Source organism: Microcebus murinus, chromosome 3, assembly GCF_040939455.1.
Source record: "Microcebus murinus isolate Inina chromosome 3, M.murinus_Inina_mat1.0, whole genome shotgun sequence".
In the NCBI taxonomy this organism is placed as follows: domain Eukaryota; kingdom Metazoa; phylum Chordata; class Mammalia; order Primates; family Cheirogaleidae; genus Microcebus; species Microcebus murinus.
In genome coordinates, this window is record NC_134106.1 from 112827279 (window position 1) to 112848380 (window position 21102).

The window sequence follows — 21102 nt, forward strand, 5'->3', positions numbered from 1 at the left end:
CACATGCTACTTATTTAATCCTGTTTTACTGAAAAGAAATCTGAAGATCAGAGAGATGAAGTGATTTGCCCAAATTACACAGCAAGCTGGTGAGTGGCTTAGCTAGCTACTCAGGCTCTTTCTGCTGTGTCACTTAGGCTACCATTAATAAGTGATAATGTGGGAAAATAACAGCAGAAGCACTTTTGACCAACTACCTTTGAAGTGACTCATGGCTTTAGCCTATGCCCTCTCCTCTCTGTAAAATGTACTTACTGATATCAAGGGCCAATTGAACACTCATGGCTAAGTAGGCTAAGTAAGCAGACCTGCACATTTCTGTGCTTACCTGTTGAGTTAGGTGCTTACCAAGAATTGGTTGTATTTATTCACAAACCTGTTTTTAACAATTATATTTGTTATAGTAATTATAAAACATTAGTAAACATGTAAATTAATGAAAGTGTAAAAACAAGAGAATTCTTTCTATGAAAATTAAGTTGAATGCTTTGGGATGTCTCAGTGTAAATATGTTATTAAAAAACTTGCTATCAAATAGGATGAAGCCTGGATAATTGTAAAAGACTAAGGAAAAAGTCATCAAAGTCTAAAGCAGTGCCTGTCAAAGTCCATCGATCAGCTACCTAGTCTTCAGACTATTGAGCTCACACCAGAATGTAAATTAACTACATCACTAAGCACACTGGTTCCACTGACATTTTTTTTTTCATGGTAAGACTTTCTCCTTGAAGAAAGTAATGCATTAATTTACAATCTGGCACAAATTTTTTCCTATGGTGGACAGACCAGTCGTCTAAAGGATTCTGTATTCATATCCTTTCCTATTCATATCCTTTTAAGTTCTCTTTCCATTCATGAAAACCTTAAGTGGAAATCATAGATGGTGGGTCATTATGGGCATGGCTTGTGCAAGAAGAGGACCCACACTCAGTAGGGGACCCATGCCAAATATATGGCATTGACTGTATATGAAAAGATTTGTAAATTAATGTGCATTTTACATGTTCAAGTTAAAATAACATCTTTAAGGAAAGGTAAATATTTTTGCAGTTACTGATGTTTTCACTTAATGGGCCAACTTCTTCATCTGAGGTTGACTGGAAATATATCTTTGAACTCTGCAGCTATCTTAGCTGCCTTGCTAGCTTAGCCTATGCTATGCATGCGTTGTGTATCTTTATCATGTTATATTGTAATTTTTAAATTAAATGTCAGTTCCTGTATTATAAGTGGTATGGTAAGGGGATATAATTTAGTTTAAAATGTACTCCACATTTTTTACCTTGATCTTATACACACACATCACAGTACTTTTATTTAGGATATACGGATTTTATATGGAAATAAAATCCATATATTAGATGACTGTTACCATGAAACCATACTCCATTTTCAATGTATATCCAGTGTTCTTGACTGCTGAGTTTTCGATCTACCACGAGGCTTACAAAGCCATATCTCTTAACTTGTTGCAGCTGAGTTTTAATTTGCTATCTATTTTTAATTTTCACTTAGTGATTAAATCAGAAATATTTCTCAACTCTTTATCTGTTTGTTTCTTTGAGACAGAGTCTCACTATGTTACCTGGGCTAGACTGCCCTGGCGTCAGCCTAGCTCACAGCAACCTCAAACTCCTGGGATCAAGCGTTCCTACTGCCTCAGCCTCCTGAGTAGCTGGGACTATAGGCATGTGCCACTGTGCCCAGCTAATTTTATATATATTTTTTTAATTGTCCAGCTAATTTCTTTCTATTTATTTTATTTTATTTTATTTTATTTTATTTTATTTTATTTTATTTTATTTTTTTGAGACAGAGTCTCACTTCTGTTGCCCAGGCTAGAGTGCTGTGGCATAAGCTTAATTAGCTCACAGCAACCTCAAACTCCTGGGCTCAAGCGATTCTCCTGCCTCAGCCTCCCAAATAGCTGGGACTGCAGGCACACGCCACCATGACTAGCTAATTTTTTTTTATATATTTTTAGTTGGCCAATTAATTTCTTTCTAATTTTGATAGAGCCGAGGTCTCACTCTTGCTCAGGCTGGTTTCAAAGTCCTGACCTTGAGCGATTCTCCGGCGGCTTCCCAGAGAGCTAGGATTACAGGCGTGAGCCACTACGCCTGGCCCTTCTCAACTCTTTTTAACAGTGAAAGATTTAACATTGTGCTAGAAATCTTAATTTTGTATTTCAAACGGTAAGTTTTTTAATTACAAAAGAAATTTTAGTGCCATGTGTTTGGGGTAACTAGTGAAACAAATGCAAAGATATTGGCCGGGCGGAGGTGGCTCACGCCTGTAATCCTACCACTCTGGGAGGCCGAGGCGGGCGGATTGCTCGAGGTCAGGAGTTTGAAACCAGCCTGAGCTAGACCCCATCTCTACTAAATATAGAAAGAAATTAATTGGACAACTAAAAATATATACACAAAATTAGCTGGGCATGGCGGCACATGCCTGTAGTCCCAGCTACTCGGGAGGCTGAGGCAGGAGGATCACTTGAGCCCAGGAGTTTGAGGTTGCTGTGAGCTAGGCTAATGCCAGGGCACTCACTCTAGCCTGAGGAACAAAGTGAGACTCTGTCTCAAAAAAAAAAAAAAGAATGCAAAGATAACCAGCCCAGGGTTATCTGTCTGCACTTTGAATTTCTGATTTCTTAAATGGATTGATTTTTGAGTATAAGCTAGATATGGCTCTATACGTCTAGTCCTAGCTATTTGGTTGCTAGATATAGCATTAAAACCAAACTTATCTAAAGCTACAATCAATCCTAAATACTATTCTCATTTCCTTAATAAATAAGGAATGTTAATGTTACCATTCTTCTTCCAGTCACCCAAGTTTAAAAATACTGTCATTTTTGACTTCTTCCTTTCCATTTGCCACAGACATCCTATAAGGGCAGACCTTATTTTTATCCCCTTTTCGTACCTATCCCCCTTTCAGTTCTTGTTGCTTCTATCCAAGTTTAAAATGTACCTCACACATTGTAGAATTTTGTAACTGGTTTCCCTGTAGATAGTATGTTCTCTCACAAATCCGTTTCTCACCATTGCCCGGTTTTGTTAAGGCATACCTCTAAATCTTCACCTTAAGAACCTCATCTTCACCCAAATAAAAGAATTACTTCTTGATAATTCAGTAAGAGTTTCATTCAAGACCCTATTCTGCTGGTTTTTTTTTTTTTTTTTTCCTTTTAAGGGGCACAGTCAGCTGGTTATTCTGCTGTTTTTTAAGATCTTTCAAGTCAAGGTCTATGCCATTAACTTATTCATTTATTTTTTATTCAGTAAATATTTGAATGCCGTGTGCTATACAGGTTGTTAGGGATACAGTGGGCCCTGCTCTGATGGATTTTGTAGTGTCTTTTCTCTTTGTGTTCTGTTCTACATACAGAACAAATATTTGTTGAATTTACATAAATACAGGATTTTGAAGAACATTTATGTTTTGCTTTTTATGAGGTTGGAGAAGAGGTACAGACTATCTGGTATATTTCTGGAATTAAACTCAAGGTTAGTAAAAGTAAATCTCAGATCTTTTCTAATTCAGGTAAATAATTAATTGATATTTTCTGCTGTCATATGTTTTCCAGTGTTACTGGAATTTAAATGTTAGTGGAATTCTACTAGTATTCAGATTTTTAAAATGAGTCCAATTCTGATAGAAGATCTAATTTGACAAAGTTTTAAAAAAGTATCCCAGAATTACTAAACTTTGGAGGGCTCTTTAAAATTACATGATGTAACTCATTCTTTTTATAGTTAAGGAAAAACCTAGGGAGGTGATTGCTGCTGGGCTAGTGTGGTAAAATTAGTTCTTGATGTTTTTATGCGATATATAATACACACTTAAAACCATAAGAATAGATTAAAATAGATTAGTCATAAACAGTGTTACCTAAAAAATTTTATTTGAAGAAAGGTTGATATGATTATTATCAATATAAGTTAGTTACCAAAGAGCTGTGATTTAAATTGTTGAGTGAAGTTGTTGGTTTAAAAGCCATAGTGTTGAAGTGAGCTCATTTGCAGTCTGTCTTAATGATATTTCAGTGTTTCTACTGTAATACTGAATATTGTCATTTTTTAAATTCACAAACTAACATTTGAGCAGATTTGAAGCACAAATTGCCTGTGGGTCCTTAATTACATTTTGAAAAATGTGTTCATAATTGACACTTATATTATCTATTTTAAATAATCTGTGAGCCTTTGCATCTCAAATTTAACTCACACTAAAGCAAGGTTATCAAAATGAAATAAAGATACAGGATATAATTTTATAATCAGTTTGAAGAAAGCGTGATGTCAGTTTGAAAAGACATCTGCTATTTAGCCATTGGATTTCAAAGTGAAGAGAATTTTATGCCTTAAGAATGAAATAGAAAAAAGAAATTCTTAAAATACCATGTTGTGATTCTTCTCTTAAGTTGAAAAAATATTGAAAACATTGTTACCAGAGGTAAATGTTTTTGTTTTTTTAAAAAATACTAGGTTCTTTATTTTATAATTTAAAAAATGTAATATGCTGAAATAAAAAAATAAATGGGAAAAAAATTTAAAAATGTATAAGTATATACTTTTTATTACTGCTCTTATAATTGTTGGACTCATTTATTCATTAGAGAAATGTTTGTTGAGCACCTGCCATCTCCAAGGTACTATTCTGAGTGCTAGGATTACAGGGACGAACCAAAACAGAGCTCTACTGGAGCTTACTTTGTAGTGAGGATACAAATAATCAGCAAATTAAACATCTAACATGCCAGGCGGTGGTAAGTTCTGTGAAAAAAATTAAGAGGTCCAGGAGATAGAGAATGACGAGAGATCTAATTTACATAGAGTAGTCAGTGAACACCATTTTGATAATTTACCAGTGTAGTAATTTTTAATAAGTATTGGTCTTTCATAAATGCCCCAGAAAGTAATTATCATCAGAGTTGGATAAATTTTGGGGGGGAAACAATTTTATGTTTGGCAAAAGTTGATGAAACAGAAGAAAAAGTGCTATTTAAATGCTGAATTTGTGCCAGAAAAGTATTAATGCTTAAGCTTACTACATATTTTTCATTAAAAAAATATCAGAAATATGAGAATTCCTACAAATCTAGAAGATAGACAGCTTAATAGAAAAAAACCAGCAAGAGACCTAAACAACCATTTCACAGAGGATATCCAAATGACAATAAACATGAAAAGTTACTCAACCACATTAATAATTAAGAAAATGTAAAGGAAAACCAAATAGGATACCACTATATATTCATCAAAATGACTAAAATTAAGACAATACCAGTGTTAGCTAGATGTGGAGTACTAGGAATTCTCATATGCTGCTTCTAGGAGTACAAGTTGGTAACAGCAATCACAGGTGAACACATGTGTAGCTTATGACCTAGCAGTTTTACCTCTGAATACACACAACTGTAATGCATATACATATGTACTGAGCAAAATGTGCAAATATGTTTATAGAAGCATTTTCAAAAGTCTAAAAGTAGAAACAACTCATATGTCTGTCAGTACTAGAATGGATTTTGATAGTCATATATTTATGCAGTGGAATACTATATAGCCATAAAAACCAATCGTCAGTTGCTATAACAGATTAACTTCAAAACAATGCTGAACAAAAGAATACATTTATATGAAGTTCAAAAGCAGATAAAATTAATTTATACTAAGAATAGTAGCTACCTTTGGGAAGAGACATGAGAAAGGCTTCTTTTTGTTGTTGTTTTTTAGTTTTTATTTTTTTTGTTTTGTTTTGTTTTGAGACAGGGTCTTGCTCTGTCACCTAGACTGGAGTGCAGTGGCAAGATCATAGATCACTGCAACTTTGAACACCTGGCCTCAGGTGATCCTCCTCCCCCAGCCTCCTGAATAGCTAGGACTACAGGCACATGCCACTATGCCTGGATAATTTAAAAAATTCTTTTTATAGAAATGGGGTCTCACTATGTTGCCTAGGCTGATCTCAAACTCCTTGGCCTCAAGCAATCAATCCTTCCACCTTGGCCTCCCAAACTACTGGGATTATAGGTGTGAGGCACCACACCAGGCATGAGAAAGACTTCTTAAATGCTGGTAATTATCCTGTGTCTGGACTTAGGCTGGAGATTACATGGTTGGCTTCACACTGTGATAATTTCACTGAACTCTCCACTTGCAATCTGCATACTTTCCTGTTGTATGTCAGACTTTTTTTTTTTTAAGTTTCTTAAAGGCACAGACTTTAGTTGCTATCCATGTGGAAAATAGATCTTAAAAAATTCCAAAACATGACAAAGAGTTAATATCTATAATATACAAAGAGCTTCTACTTGGTGATAAGGAAAAGACAAATAGCCCAAGAGAAAAATAGGCAAATAATATAAGTAGGTAGCTCAGAAAACTAGAAGTCAAATGGCCAGTAAACCTATGAAAATATGCTCAATTGTCCTCTGGTTTAAAAGAATTGTAATATTCATTGTTAACTGTTGGGCCTATGAAAATAAATGAGAATAATACACTCACTTTACCTTTGAAAATGTGAATTTTAGGAAAGTAAACTATTCAAATGTATAATATACATACCATCAACTCAGAAATTCCACTTCCAGGAATAAATTCCATAGACATAAAAACTGCACAAGTATGTTTATCACAGTGTTATTTTAATTGCAAAAAACAAACCTGATAATCAACCCAGATACCCAAGGAAACAGTTTAATAAATTGTTTTACAATATTGAAATATCATGTAACTGTTAAAAAGATTATTGGTTTGTATTTCCATGTATATATAGAATTAGATGAGAAAAGCAAAATGCCAAAACAATGAATACAATATGATCTCTCTTAGAACACTAACAAAAACCCCTGTATATGTATATATACGTTTGTATATAATTTTATAAACATGGACAGAGGTGTGACAGGCTGTTGTCAACATTGAATACCGAGGGGGAATGAGGGGAAGAGGATTGAAAAAATAAAGGTATCAGTGAAAAAGCATAGGATATGAGTCCACTGATATATAAAGTGTTTTGTTTTTGTATACATATGCATATGTATGTATGCACGTAACTAAACCTGTGATTGTGCCAGTGGTGGTTAAATGCTGCTACTTGTCCTTTGCCGACCCCTGGATCCTAGTATTCCTTTAAAATCAGGGAGGCTGTTTCAATAGCTCATCTCCCACTTGCATTGCTAGCCTACTCAGAACAGCTACTACATTAAAGAGGTATATATATTCAATAAATGTCTCAATATATCTCAGCAAACAGGGTCTTTGGGCCCCTTGGGATTAGAGGCATGGTTTAACACTTTAACATTAACATCATTTTAGTTTTTAGATTTTTTTCTTATAGAGAATTATGTTGAGAAATGTCTGACATCAAGGGGCTTTAGTGAAGACCACTGTTGAGTTCTGGCTTCAGTCAGCAAAACAACAAAGCAATTAAAATCACTTCTAGCTATTGGAACTAGCACATGTTGTATGTAGAATCTCTAGTAAGTGTTCTCACATTGATCGATTGAATCCAACTTAAATTTTTATTTATATGAAATTATATTAAAATTTATTCTTTTGTAATAGGTACTTTTTCGTCTGTCAGAGTATAAGTTTAAAACTTTTATTAATAAAAGCAAGATCTGTTTGTGACTCATCTATCTCTGTGGTACATGTGAATATTTAGTAAATATGTGAATAAAAACAACAGTGGCAAGATCTTCATGAGCTACTGCAGTGACAGTTTTCCATTCTGTGTCTGTTACCATGCATTGCAGGATGTTTGCTGTCTCTGGCCCTTGCCCACTCAGCACCTCTAGTACTCTCTGGTCATTCTAACAGCTAAAATCTATACTTCCCCCCTCCAAAATTCCAGAAGCCTTTGGGGACGGTGGGGTTGGTGCGAGAACCACACGGCTAGAGTAATTAAAGAAGTATTTATAAGGATGGTAGTGCCTAAGCTAAATCTTGAAGGATGAGTAGGATTTTAAAATCGGAGAAATTGGGGCGCAAACTGTTAAGAAAGAGGGAGCAACAAGGTAGACTATCTTGACTGAGGAAGCAGTGTGTCTAATGTTGGAAATAAAGTTGGATAGGTAGAGTGAAGGGTGTTCATCGGGAGGAGGTGAGAGGAGAGGGAAAAGTGTCATTTCACTCTCTAATGCATCCTGCATACTACTGCCAAATTAATTTTCTAAAACATTGTCTTGTTCAATAGCCCACTTAATAATGCCATTGCTGTGTGCTCAAGGCATTTTATCTCATATTCATCTAACTTTAACTACTCCTTAAAATTAATTAGGTAAGGCTGGCTGGCTGATCAAACTGATATTTCCCCCTCCTTCCTTGTCAATATTCTCACTGCATGCTTTTATTAATATCTTTCTTACTTTATATAAATCTATCATCATTCTGCCTAAACTACTTTTTATACTATTCTTAGAAGCCTTCTCTCTAATGAAACTGGCCCATGCCACGCCACCCCATCCTGATATCTCTTTTCTGTTTCTTATAGTTTTTATGGTTTTTCCCATATAATTTAGCACAAAAGTGTATGTAGCTTTTTGTGTTTCTCATTCTTGCTTCTCTGGATAATTTTTATTCTCCTAAAGAGCTGTGTGAGCTTAAGATATATGCCTCATAGTATTTTTGTAAGCTACCAAAGCAGCTCTTTTTGTTGTTTGCATTGTTTTTTGGCCAGTCAATATAGGCATTGCCTTTTGTGTAAAATTATTTGATCAGTAGATAGTGAGCATCCTGAAAATTCAAATTCTGCATTTGTAAATCACAAAATTTTAATAGTACAGTATTATAAATGTTTCTTATTTTAACTTATTAAATATTTTTTCTTTTTTTCAATAACTAGATTTAATTATTTTGGGGATTAGGAACCAAGATGCATATATTCTTGTGCCCCCACGGTGTCTAGCAGAGTGCATTGCTCACGATAACTACTAAGTATTTTAAAATTTGATTGATTTTTAATTGCTTTATCAGTTTGCCTTACTGTGACCGTGTTCAGACGGTTGTTTCGTTTTGCTAACAACAGAGAGTACAGTTAGGGTACCTGTACACTAAGTAGTCCAATTCTAGTCCTTGGTAGCTTCCTTGAGACACAGCAGTGTCATAGAAATTTGGATATTATACTAAATGGAAGCATCCCAATTCTAATCATAGAGCAATATTGGCTTCAGGTTATTTGAAAAAGAGTAAGTAAGTACTGTCATATTTTGATCCTTTGTAGTTTCAAACTTTTTATTCTTCTCATTATCCTTTCTTCAGATGGATTCTTGCCCAGGAGCTTACTGTATTACTCAGATACACCCCTTTTGTGAATGGAGAAGGTGGAGGTAAAAGGTGGCAGTCTGGAGCCCCACCTTTGCACCCCCCTCCTCCTCATTCCCTATCCAAACAGCACAGCTTGAATGTCACTGCAACTCATTTAATTTAAAAGTGCTTTTTAAAAACTTATTTTGTAAAACCTCATTTAGTAACTTAGTTTAAAAATAGAAACATTTTAGTTTTAAAGTGGATTTTAAGTACAAAGGAGAATGCTCTGGAATACGTTTCTTGTTTCAGCAACAAAAGAGTTAATTGCACTGAGCTGTAGACACTGAGATACCACCACGGGATAGTGCTTTCTGTCTCTGTCATTTGTGGTTTAAAAAAAGGGGTGGTGTTCTGCATTTGAAAGGACTTTAATGAATGCTGTCAGTGTTTGTGAGACCTAATGGTCAGTGTGGGAAAGGAAAGCTGGGAAAAGTGGTCTAGCTGCTTCAGGATAGGTGGAGGAGAGTTTGCTCTGATTGAACGGAATGTTCCACCGTGTTTCTTTCATCTTTATTCATTATCCTTTGTTCTTTAAAATCTGATATATTGGCATAAAAGTAAATGTAGAGATATATATGAATGTGATTTATTTTCCTTTAAATCTTTTTGTTGTGTACAGCAGGGCATATACTTCTCTTGTCTTGGTTGGATGCACAAATCTGTGTGCAGTGTTTTTTGCTCGTTGCCTAGACAATCACTTGGTTTCTCTGAGGATGTCTGGTTCTCGTAAAGAGTTTGATGTGAAACAGATTTTGAAAATCAGATGGAGGTGGTTTGGCCATCAAGCGTCATCTCCTAATTCTACAGTTGACAGCCAGCAGGGAGAATTTTGGAATCGAGGACAGACTGGAGCAAATTGTGGGAGAAAGTTTTTAGATCCATGTAGCCTACAATTGCCTTTGGCTTCAATTGGTTACCGAAGGTCCAGTCAACTGGATTTTCAGAGTTCACCTTCTTGGCCAATGGCATCTACCTCTGAAGTCCCTGCATTTGAGTTTACAGCAGAAGACTGTGGCGGTGCACATTGGCTGGATAGACCAGAAGTGGACGATGGCACTAGTGAAGAAGAAAATGAATCTGATTCCAGTTCATGCAGGTGGATTATTTTCTTACTGTTAGAAAAGGGGTGTGGGGTATATTCTCTATAATGTTATAATTTAGTATTATTTAAAATGTATGATTATGTAGATTAACATATATACAGATATGTAATATCTTGGTATGAACATGTGATACTTTTGCTAGGATTTTAAAAATATTCTAATCTATAAAATTACAAGAACAATAGCATTCATTTTGAAATACCTTGTGTTCCATATATAGATCTGACTCTGCTTTGAAAATAATACATAGTGGCAATTTTTTGCATCAATGCCTTGCAGTTTCCTTCATTGATTTACCTTCTATATTTATAGCAAAACTATGAGAAGCATTTCTATAGTATAAAATTTTATGTGACCCTTTAGTTGACAACAGATTATAGTCATTTTTTAATTTTATGAAAATGAAAGATTTTACAAAGAGATTCACATTGTAGTTGCCAATTTTTTGATACCATTGTAGTTGTCAATAATATTTTTCTTATGGTTCTCTTTGTCTTATCTGTGTTGCAGCTCTCCAGACTAATACAGAGAATACTAAGTAACATGTCTTTTTCTAAGATGACAGCTACTAATTCCTGTTATGTTCACTTTCACTGAAATTTGTGCTATTTAGGGAAATGAAAGACATTGTTTCAGGAGAAGTTAAGGGAATGTAGAGGGGCTAGATGTGGTCAACTGGTGAAAAGGGGGCGAGGAGAAGGGAAAATGAATTAGAAGAAAAAAATTTTTTAAATGGTAATTTCATAATGACTTTATCAGTCTTTATCCTTGGAACCTGGCTTGGTCTTTGACATGGATTTTTTTATTAATCAGCCTTAACTGCAATAATGTATTATGTAACAAGTTAGAATATGAAAGTCATCTTTCTGATTCATCTTCACTTGCAAATATTTCTCAGTAGTTAAAGGCACAAATAGCTTATCATTTGTCTAGTTTGATTATTCTTTTTCTTTTAAAATTTCTGTGCAGGTTTCACACTTGTAATTTGTAAGTTGTTTATTAATGATGTAGGCATCATATGGGTTGAGACAAAATGAATTCATATATTCAAGTATCTCTTACTTGAGGACATTTATCACCTTCTCTTCTAACCTTCAGAACATGGAATTCTGAACTGTGGTATTGGTCTGATAAAAAATGTAGCCTAGTCATCTGTAATCATTTGTGTAATGGACAGAGGGGAATATCTTTATATAGGTAAATGGTATATTTAATTTAAAAATGTTTAAATTAGTTCATGACTTGGCACTATCTTAAGAGAATAGGAACTACTAGTAATTTTAATATGGAGAACAATTGGGTGAATGTGGTTTCATTGTTTTTGCATTTTGTTTGGAGACTCGTTGCCATAAAGAGAACAGTTTATATAGTAAAAAGTTCATGGTTTAACATTTTTGTGGAAAATTGAAAAGTAAGCATCATTCCATTTGAAAATCAATACAATATATCAAGAATATTTTAACAAAATTAGAAAAAATAAAACATTCATTATCAACATAAGTAAACTAACATACAAAACTCTTAACTTGTATCTACTACGTGGAGAGATTATAATGTGAGCATAAAATTTTGATACAGGTATAATCTTAGAAAGATCATATACACATTGGTCACTATAATTTACCTCCTTACAACAAAGGTAGTTTGTGTAAGTAATCACTACTGAAATAAAATTAATCTACTCTTTAATATGCATACTGAAATATTATCTTGGTGAGATATTTATAAAAGAAAAAGATATCTTTTTTGACTGAGAGGTTGCTATATTCATTCTTCAAGAACATAAAATTGACATTTTTATTTATAGGAGATAGGAAATAAAATATTTTTAAAAATCTAAATATAGTTCTAAAAATGCTAATGAAGAAGACTCATCAAAGTAAGATGGGAGTTGACAGTTTACATCTTCAGTAACCAAACTATTCCTAAAATATTATCTCAAAAATAAAATGCACTGTAAGAAAATATCTGATTTTGGAAAATATATCAATGCCATTTAATATTCCTGGTGGCTTGAACTTTTAATCTTAACATCTTATTGCAAAAAAGGAAAGAAACAAACATTATAAATTTTAGAAATGTCCTTTGTATGTATGCGTTTACTTCTCCTTTTTTTTTCCTAGATTAAATATATCGAATTCTTACATCTTCCTTCAAGCCTCTGGCTGAGTCTTTGACCTTTATCATAAGGGTACATTTATTTGCTCCCAGCTTTTTGATTAAGTGAGCAGTCAGACTTGTCTAAGTGGTTGCCCTTCTACTGTAAACAATCAGAGCCTATCACCATTAATGTCAAGAGAAGTTACACTGACATTCATCAAAATTTTGTATACAACTTGGGAACAGTTCTTTTTCTTATATAACATTTGCAAATAATGAAATACATAGTAAACATTTTGAGCATACTATGGATTGATATTTAAAAATATTAAAGATATAATGGGAAAATACATATGATATACTAATTTCTTATTTAAATAGTCATATATTTACATAGATCTCAGATATGTAATCTGAGAATTGATTACTGAAAATTTGAGTTATTAGAAAAAAACAGCTGAGAGTTTTACGTACTCAGAATCACATCAGCCACAGTTGATCTGGACAATTTAAAGCAGAAATTAAGATGCAATGTGTGTTGGTAAAATGTTTTATCAATTGTATTCTAGCATGGAAAGATGTCTGCCTGAGCTGTAGACTTCTGGGAATTTCTGCTGCCACCTACCCACTCTTAAAAGTGATTTAAGAGTTTCCCACTTTGAACTTTGATCTTGGGTCTTGTAGCCTAGCCACCTTTTCTCCATGAGAACCATTTAAGTCATTACTTTGGTATTAAAATACAAACTTTGTTTTCTTATACCATGAGGAATTTTAGACCTAAAGTAACAGAGTTGTCACCTTTTATGTGAGCAATAGGTTTTTAAGACCTTAATTCAGGATGAATTCTTACCAGGGCCAGCAAGGTTTATATGGTGGTCACTACTGTGACCATACTATAAATGCAGTTTATACTTCCCTTGTTTTACCTACCTTGAAATTATGTAATTTTTGACATATTTTTAAATGAGGAAATTCCATTATTTCAAATTTTGTTTATAAAGGTAGAGTTTAATACTTCCTGCATTGGACTATTTTTTTAGTCATTTTGCATAAAATTTTACTGCTCTTTACAAATACAGACTGAATCTGTTCCAGGATTCCCAACTTAGGGTGGTTTCACTTATAATTTTTCAACTTTACAATGATGTGAAAGTGATGTTTATTCAGTACTCCTTGACTTACAGTTGAGTTGTGTCCTGATAAACCCTGGTAGGTTGAAAATATCCTAAGTTGAAAGTGCATTTTCAACTTAGGTTGGGCTTATCCAGATATAACTCCATCATAAATCAAGGAGCATCTGTATTAAGAAATGATCATAGCTATCACTCACTGGGTGCTTCCTAACTGTGAGGCACTGTTCTAAGCACTTTACTGTATAACTCATATAGTCTTCACAACAGATTTTTGAGTTAGGTTGCTACTATTATAACCTAACCTAATTCTAATTTTACAGATGGGACAAATGAGGTACAGAAAAACTAACTTGTTCAAGTTAGTAAGTAAAATAGCTACATTTCTAAAGCGAAACTATACTTTTTTTAAAGAATAGTTTTAGATTTATAGGCAAATTGCAAAGATGGTAGAGTGAGTTGTTACATACCCCACAGCCAGTTTCCCCTACTGTTTATATCTTACATTAATGTGGTGCATTGATTACAATTAATGAACCAGTGTTGATACATTATTGTTAATTAAAGCCCATACTTTATTCAGATTTCCTTAGTTTCTTACCTAATGCCCTTTTTCTGTTCCAGGATCCTATTCAAGATACCACATTACATTAAGTCATCATGTATCCTTAGGCTCCTCTTGGCTATGACAGGTTTTTCAGACTTTCCTTGTTTTTTATGACCTTGGCAGTTTTGGGAGTACTGGTCAGGTGTTTTGTAGAATGTCTTACTCAGTTGTGATTTGCCTGATGTTTTTCTCATAATTAGACTGAGGTTATGGGTTTTAGGGAAGAATCGCACAGAGATAAAGTGACATTTTCATCACATTGTCTCAGAGGTACATACTATTAACCTGATTTATCACTGTTGATATTAACCTTGATCACTTGGAAATAGCTGTGTTTTGAACCCAGACAATTAAGATGTAGATTTCATGCTCTTAAGGAAACCCTGTATTGTACTGCCTACATTTGAGTAGACAGTTCTCTGTGACTATTTAATGACTGAGTTCAACTGGATTAACATATAGCTAATTATTCATTCTAAGCAGCTTCATCTTCTTTACCCAGTTAATTCTCCTCTCCTGGTTCTTAAGAATGCCAAGCCTGGCTATGGTACAAGTATGATGTCTGAACCCAGCTGCAACTACTTATCCACAGTCTTCTGACCCATCTTACTGGTCACTTGATACTCTGTGTTCCTGCTGCAGATATCCTGAACTCTTTTATTCCTGAGTCAGCTGATTAGCTACTCTTCAACTCCTCCTGAAGGCAAAGGTCCTCCTCTTCTCTCAGCAAGGAGTTATCCTCCTAACATCACATTTCCTCAAGGGCAGTCTTCTTTTTCTTGGCTTTCTTTATTGTCTCTGGATCTCATTGTTTGATCCAGTCTATTAATTCTGGTTCATTTTTAAATTAAAGTCCTCTGCATTTCCACATTTAAAAAAATTGTTTCCAGAGGTGGCAAAGTTCAACTATAATGTACTTATATCTTTGAAGGATATATTTCACTGCCCCCCTCAAACTTATATGCCCACATTATATCATGGATTCCTTTGAGACTCTGACATAAGCTATGTAACCTCTCCCCAGAAAACTGTGTATGTGTGAGTGAAGTATCTCGTATACAGTTCAAGGAGTTCATGAACCCTCTTAAGCCTATCTGTATGCTGTATCAATCAGTTCTTAGTTTTAAGCAACTCAATTTTTTTTTTTTTTTTTTTTTTTTTGAGACAGAGTCATGCTCTGTTGCCCAGACTTGAGTGCTGTGGCATCAGCCTAGCTCACAGCAACCTTAAACTCCTGGTCTCAAGTGATCCTCATGCCTCAGCATCCTGAGTAGCTGGGACTACAGGCAAGCACCACCATGCCCAGCTAATTTTTTTAGTAGAGATGGGGTCTGGCTCTTGCTCAGGCTAGTCTCAAATTCCTGACCTCAAGTGATCCTCCCACCTCGGCCTCCCAAAGTGCTAGTATTACAGTTGTGAGCCACTCGCCGGGCCTAAGCGACTGAAATTGACTGGATGATTTAAACAGAATGGGAATTTATTGAAATCATGTTAGTTGCCAGAACTGCTGGGAAAGCTGAAGAGTCACCTTATGAAAAAGGGCAGATAAGGCACTATACTTGTGTGATTGGCCTTTTTAATTCCAAATTTTTAAAGCAGAAGAGCCTATCTTTATGCCACTTATTGCTCACATTTTATTTTACTTGTATTGCACTTGGAACTGAATTAGTGAGGTTTTAAGTTTTTAGAATCAAAAGTATTAGGCATAAAAACAATGGCATGTGCACATACCGCATAGACATAGCTGTATAATTTAATTGTTTAACTTTAGGAAGTATATTAATAGGGCATAGGCTAAGATGATGTTAGCCTATGAATTTGATCACAGAAAGATTCAGAAGCACAGTGATCAAATACGATCAAAGTTTATTTCTCTGTCACCTGACAGGTGGGCAAATGGCCCTGGGCATATAGGTGGCTCTGCTTCACAAGTTCATTCAGAGACCCAGGTTCCTTCCCTTGTTTCTCCATCCAGTAGGGTGTTATCCTTTCTTCATGGTGTAGTCACTCAGCTCTACCTCCACATTCCAACCTGTGGGAAGGACCAAAGAGAGGAAAGGGAGGACATTAAGCAAGTGATACAAGTTGCATGTATCAGTTCTGCTCATATTCCATTGGTGAAAACTTAGTCACATGGGCACAGTGAGTTACAAGAGAGGCTCAGAAATGTAGTCTCTACCTGGGTAGACATGTTCCCAGCTAAAACTCATTTACTGTGGGAGATGTAAAGGATGGTTTTGGGGTCACACTCAATAGGTTTGCAAGAAGTAAAGACAGCTGGATAGAACTCTTTAGCATTCTTTGGATCTCATTTTTTAAATGAGTTTTTTCCATATCACATAATATATTTTTTATCATAGAGCCACCAGAAAATAGAGGTAACAAAAATGGAAAAACAAAAATCATTAATTACCTAGCTGTGCTAAAACAACGAGTTAATTTGGAGAAGTGCTCTTCTGGTATATTTCCTATACATGTATAATAATAATATGCGTTTTTAAAATAAAAATCTTAATCTTATTATACATTTTGTAGCCTGCTTTTTTATCCTAATATACATTTTAAAATTAGGATTCTTTTGGTTGCAAAAGACAGAAGCCTTAAATCAAACTGACTTAAGCAAAAACTAGAAATTTTTGGTTCACATAAGTAAATAAAAAGTCCAAGATAGAGCCTAGCTGTAGACATGGTTGGATCTAGATATTCCAACAATACCAATAATCTATTTTTCTCCCTTTCTAAATTCTGTTTTCCTTTGTGATGGCATTATCTCAGGTAGACTCTCAGTGGGGTAGCGAAAAGCCATTAGCAGCTCCTAATTTGCGTTTTATCAGCTTAGCAAGCTCAATGGAAAGAAAGTGACTCTTTTCCAAAGTGCCAACAAACAAAGTGAAATTGACTCTGATTGGCCTTGTTAGAATGTACCTGAATGCACCTGAACCACTGGTGATTGCCAGGAGATATGATAGTCTTATCATCCATGCCTCAGTTGCTTCTTAACTCTGCCCAACCCATGTAGGGTGAGGTGGAGAATGTGTGGCTTCCCAAAAGGTAGAGATAGGTTTTGTTACCACAAGAGGGAATCCTAGGTAGGCAAAAACAAGGTCAGCTTTCCATGTCATTAAATATTCTCCTATATCTTTTCAAACGGCTGTGCCATTTTTCCACGTATGAATATTTCTTTATTTAAGCAATATTCTCTTTTAAAAAATTTTAGATAGTTTCTGGTATTTTCATACTACAAGTAATCTGTGGTAAATCGTCCCTGTAGCTGGAGCTGTATACATTTAGATGATTATTTCCTCTGGACAGAATCCCAAGGATGTACACATTTTTAGGGTTTTTGATTTGTATTATTAGTCATTTCAGGAAGATTTCTATTTTAATTCTCACCAGCATTGTGTAAGAGTGCCCATTGACCTTCCCCTTCACAATAGTTATTATTTAAGTAATTCAAAATGCTCTTATACACAGGATTTAACTCTCTTCATCACAGATACTCTAGCCCCTATGCCAGGGGGGGAAAACTATACATTCCAAATCGAAATATATTTGTTTTGCAAAGGGGAGGAGGGGTAATGATATCCATTTTCCTTAACTCTTACCATTTCTCTTCATACAATTGCCTTGCCCTCTCCTTAAATAGGACCACCTCCTTAAAGGGGACAACTCTAACTACTTCCTCACCCAGCTAAACTCTAAGACATATTTCAAATCTCACCTGCTACTTGTTGCTTTTCCAAACGCTGGTCTTTCCCTTCTCTATGTTGCAATTGGGGGTGCACAAGATGGTTGGTTGGAGTAATGGTTAAAAACATATATATTAGAACTTCCATTTATATTCTATCTTTTAAATCTCTATTTTTGTATTTTATATAAATAATTATACAGTGGTATCTGTTTATCTTTCATAAAGTAATATCGGTATTTTTGGGCACATGCTTAAAATCATACTGAAAAGGGTATGCATCAAACCATTTAGAGACTACTAGCCTATAGTAAGCAGTTTGTGGTTTTAATATATGTAAAAGATGCCAAAAGATTCATGATACAGTAATTGCACTTTTGCAAAGGCATGAATTCTGAATGCCACAAACTATGACACAGGTGGCTGGGAGTAAATCACTTACCTAAAGAGTGAGCCAAACAGACCTTTTGGAGTTCCAAAACAGCTTTTTACCTACTCAAAATCATATAGAGTATAATTCTTGTGAAGTAATTTTAAAAACTTGTTTTGAAATTACTCCATTAAGAAACCCTGCTGCAAATTCTGGTGATTAAAGAAATGTTAAGTAGTTAATAATAAAAAAGTATATTGGTCATGGTACATATTGTATGAACACACACACGTGAGCAAGTGTGTGAAATCTAGGGAATTATAAGGGTTAAACAGTATTGCTGTTCCATTTTTTTCTAGTTATGAAACTTGTCTCTCCAAATTCCAGGTCCCTTCACTAAGGAATTTTCTTTCTTAGCAACCCCACACTTTCTAACTGGTACGATGCTGCATATTAGTAGTTAACCTGTAAATAGTTAGTGACTTGATTCTGTGTGATACTTGCTTCTTTTTTCTATGTTTAGGTATTTTTCTGACTTACAAATTCATTTCCTGCTGCAAAGAGAGACATAAGCTACAAATAAATGTTTCCCTGTAGCCTGGGAATATTCAGCAATGTATAGTTCATTATAGTGAAAAACTATTATAAAAGATTTGAGGCCAGGTGCAGTGGCTCACTCCTGTAATCCTAGCACTCTGGGAGACCGAGATGGGTGGATCGCTCTAGGTCAGGAGTTTGAAAGCAGCCTGAGCGAGACCCCGTCTCTACTAAAAATAGAAAGAAACTAATTGACCAACTAAAAATATATATACAAAAAATTAGCCAGGCATGGTGGCACATGCCTGTAGTCCCAGCTACTTGGGAGGCTGTGGCAGAAGGATTGCTTGATCCCAGGAGATTGAGGTTGCTGTGAGCTAGGCTGACGCCACAGCACTCACACTAGCCTGAGGAACAAAGTGAGACTCTGTCTCCAAAAAAAAAAAAAAAAAAAAAAAAGATTTGAATGATCTTATATAGTTCTTTGAGACAGGATTTGTTATCTTAGTAATATATAAATAAAACTAAGCTGAGGTGTTAGATGTATTTCCTCTGCTATTAAGTAAAAGATCAAGCAGAAATCAGAGGGAAATACATTTTAAATGCTCTAGAAGTGGCCTATTCCCAGATGCTTGTATTGGTTAGGATGTCTACTGGGAAGTATGAAATTTAGTTGTAAAAATTAATAATGCTGGGGGTCATTTAACAAAAAAATCAACTGAATAACATTGTATAAAGACAAAAGGCTGAGATTGCAGGCCTTCCCGCTGGCCACTGAAAGGCAAGGTTCTACTAACAGTAGCTTACCTTGATTGTGCACTTTCTCTGTGCTTTGCACACATTATTTCATTTAATAATCCTCCCATGAGGGATCCCCTAAATGGAAATACTATGCATTGCTTATTCCTGTTTTGCTGTTGAAGAAGGTAAGGCTTAGAAAAGTTAAATAACTTGTCCACAGTGATACACAGTGAGTGGCAGAGTGGGAGTTGGATCCAGGTCTGTAGGACTCTGGACCACCACTGTGAAATAGAATTTTCTGCACTAGTCCAACTAATATAGAACATTTGAAATATGACTAGTCCACCTAAAGGACTGAATTTTAAATTTCATTTAATTAAAATAGTCTCATGGGGTTAGTTGCTACTGTATTGGACAGCACAACTCTGGAAACTTCACTTACCAATACCTCTCCAATTCGATCCTCCAAACTAAAGCAAGTAATAGGAAAATAAAGTATAAGGAAGTATTAATATTGTCAATTACACAGAGCCAGAGTATTAAAATCAGTTTAATTAGCCAGGGATCTCTATCCCATGGAAACCTAAGAAACTCTTGCTCTCTTTCTTATACCTAGCTAAGAAGCAGTGACACGGCAGTGGGCTTTGGTCTGAGATCCTTAATTCTATTGGTTTTTTTCCTGTTAAATTATCCTCATTCACATTCTACCATCACTCTCCTTTCATACCCTTAGTCCTTGCGCTCACTGATGCCTTAGTGTAAAGATGAACAAGAATTCCTATTTGTGGATGATTTTACCAAGTCTGAATACCTTCTGATCCTGGCTTTTCAACCAGTTGCATGTGTGTCTTTCTTGGTCACTTTGGCCATTTGGGGCCTCAAATTTTCTCATCTGCAAAATAAAGAAGTTGAGTTAAATTACTGGAGAGATGCCTTCTAGACATAAAAACTCTGTATATGATTGCTTTAATGCCTAAGATCCTATAGTTGTATGGATGTGCAGTAAATTCATTTGCTTTAAATTCTTGTGTATGTACAATGTGCCTAGTGTTTAAAACAAAAAGAAAAACAAGAATTGGTAGAAAGCTTTGCAGCTCTTCAAGTTTTGAATAGTGTTGTTCTTTCCTCTTTCATGCTGCTTTTGTGAATGATGGCCGTACTTTTCAGCAGGGTACAAATCAGAAGCTTGTGCACTTCTTTTGATCCTTCATAAGGAGCAATAGAAGTGATTACCCAGAAATCTCAGTGAATTAATTGTCACATTAAAATAACATGTCCATTTAACATGTGATGGCAGTTGAAGACCTGAAAGCAAATAAAGAAGTTTTAAATGTTGTTTTAGAAGCATTTTTGTTACTGTATATGCATACAGTAGGCTTTCCACATCTGAAGATTCAACCAACTGCAGATCAAAAATATTTCAAAAATAAATAACAAATAACAATATAATAAAAATACACTGTAACAACTATTTACATAGCACTTACATTGTATTAGGTCTTATAA

General features: G+C 34.9%; 1 protein-coding gene across 1 annotated transcript in view; it reads left to right on the top strand.

The window, feature by feature from the left end:
• The first annotated feature begins 2507 nt into the window (after positions 1 to 2507).
• Positions 2508 to 21102, top strand: part of KLHL5 (kelch like family member 5) — a 71648-nt gene continuing 53053 nt past the window's right edge. Inside the window, exon 1 of the mRNA XM_012753904.2 lies at positions 2508 to 10416. Coding sequence (XP_012609358.1) covers positions 9896 to 10416 — 521 coding nt within the window. The 5' untranslated portion in view covers positions 2508 to 9895. The remainder of the gene's footprint in view (positions 10417 to 21102) is intronic.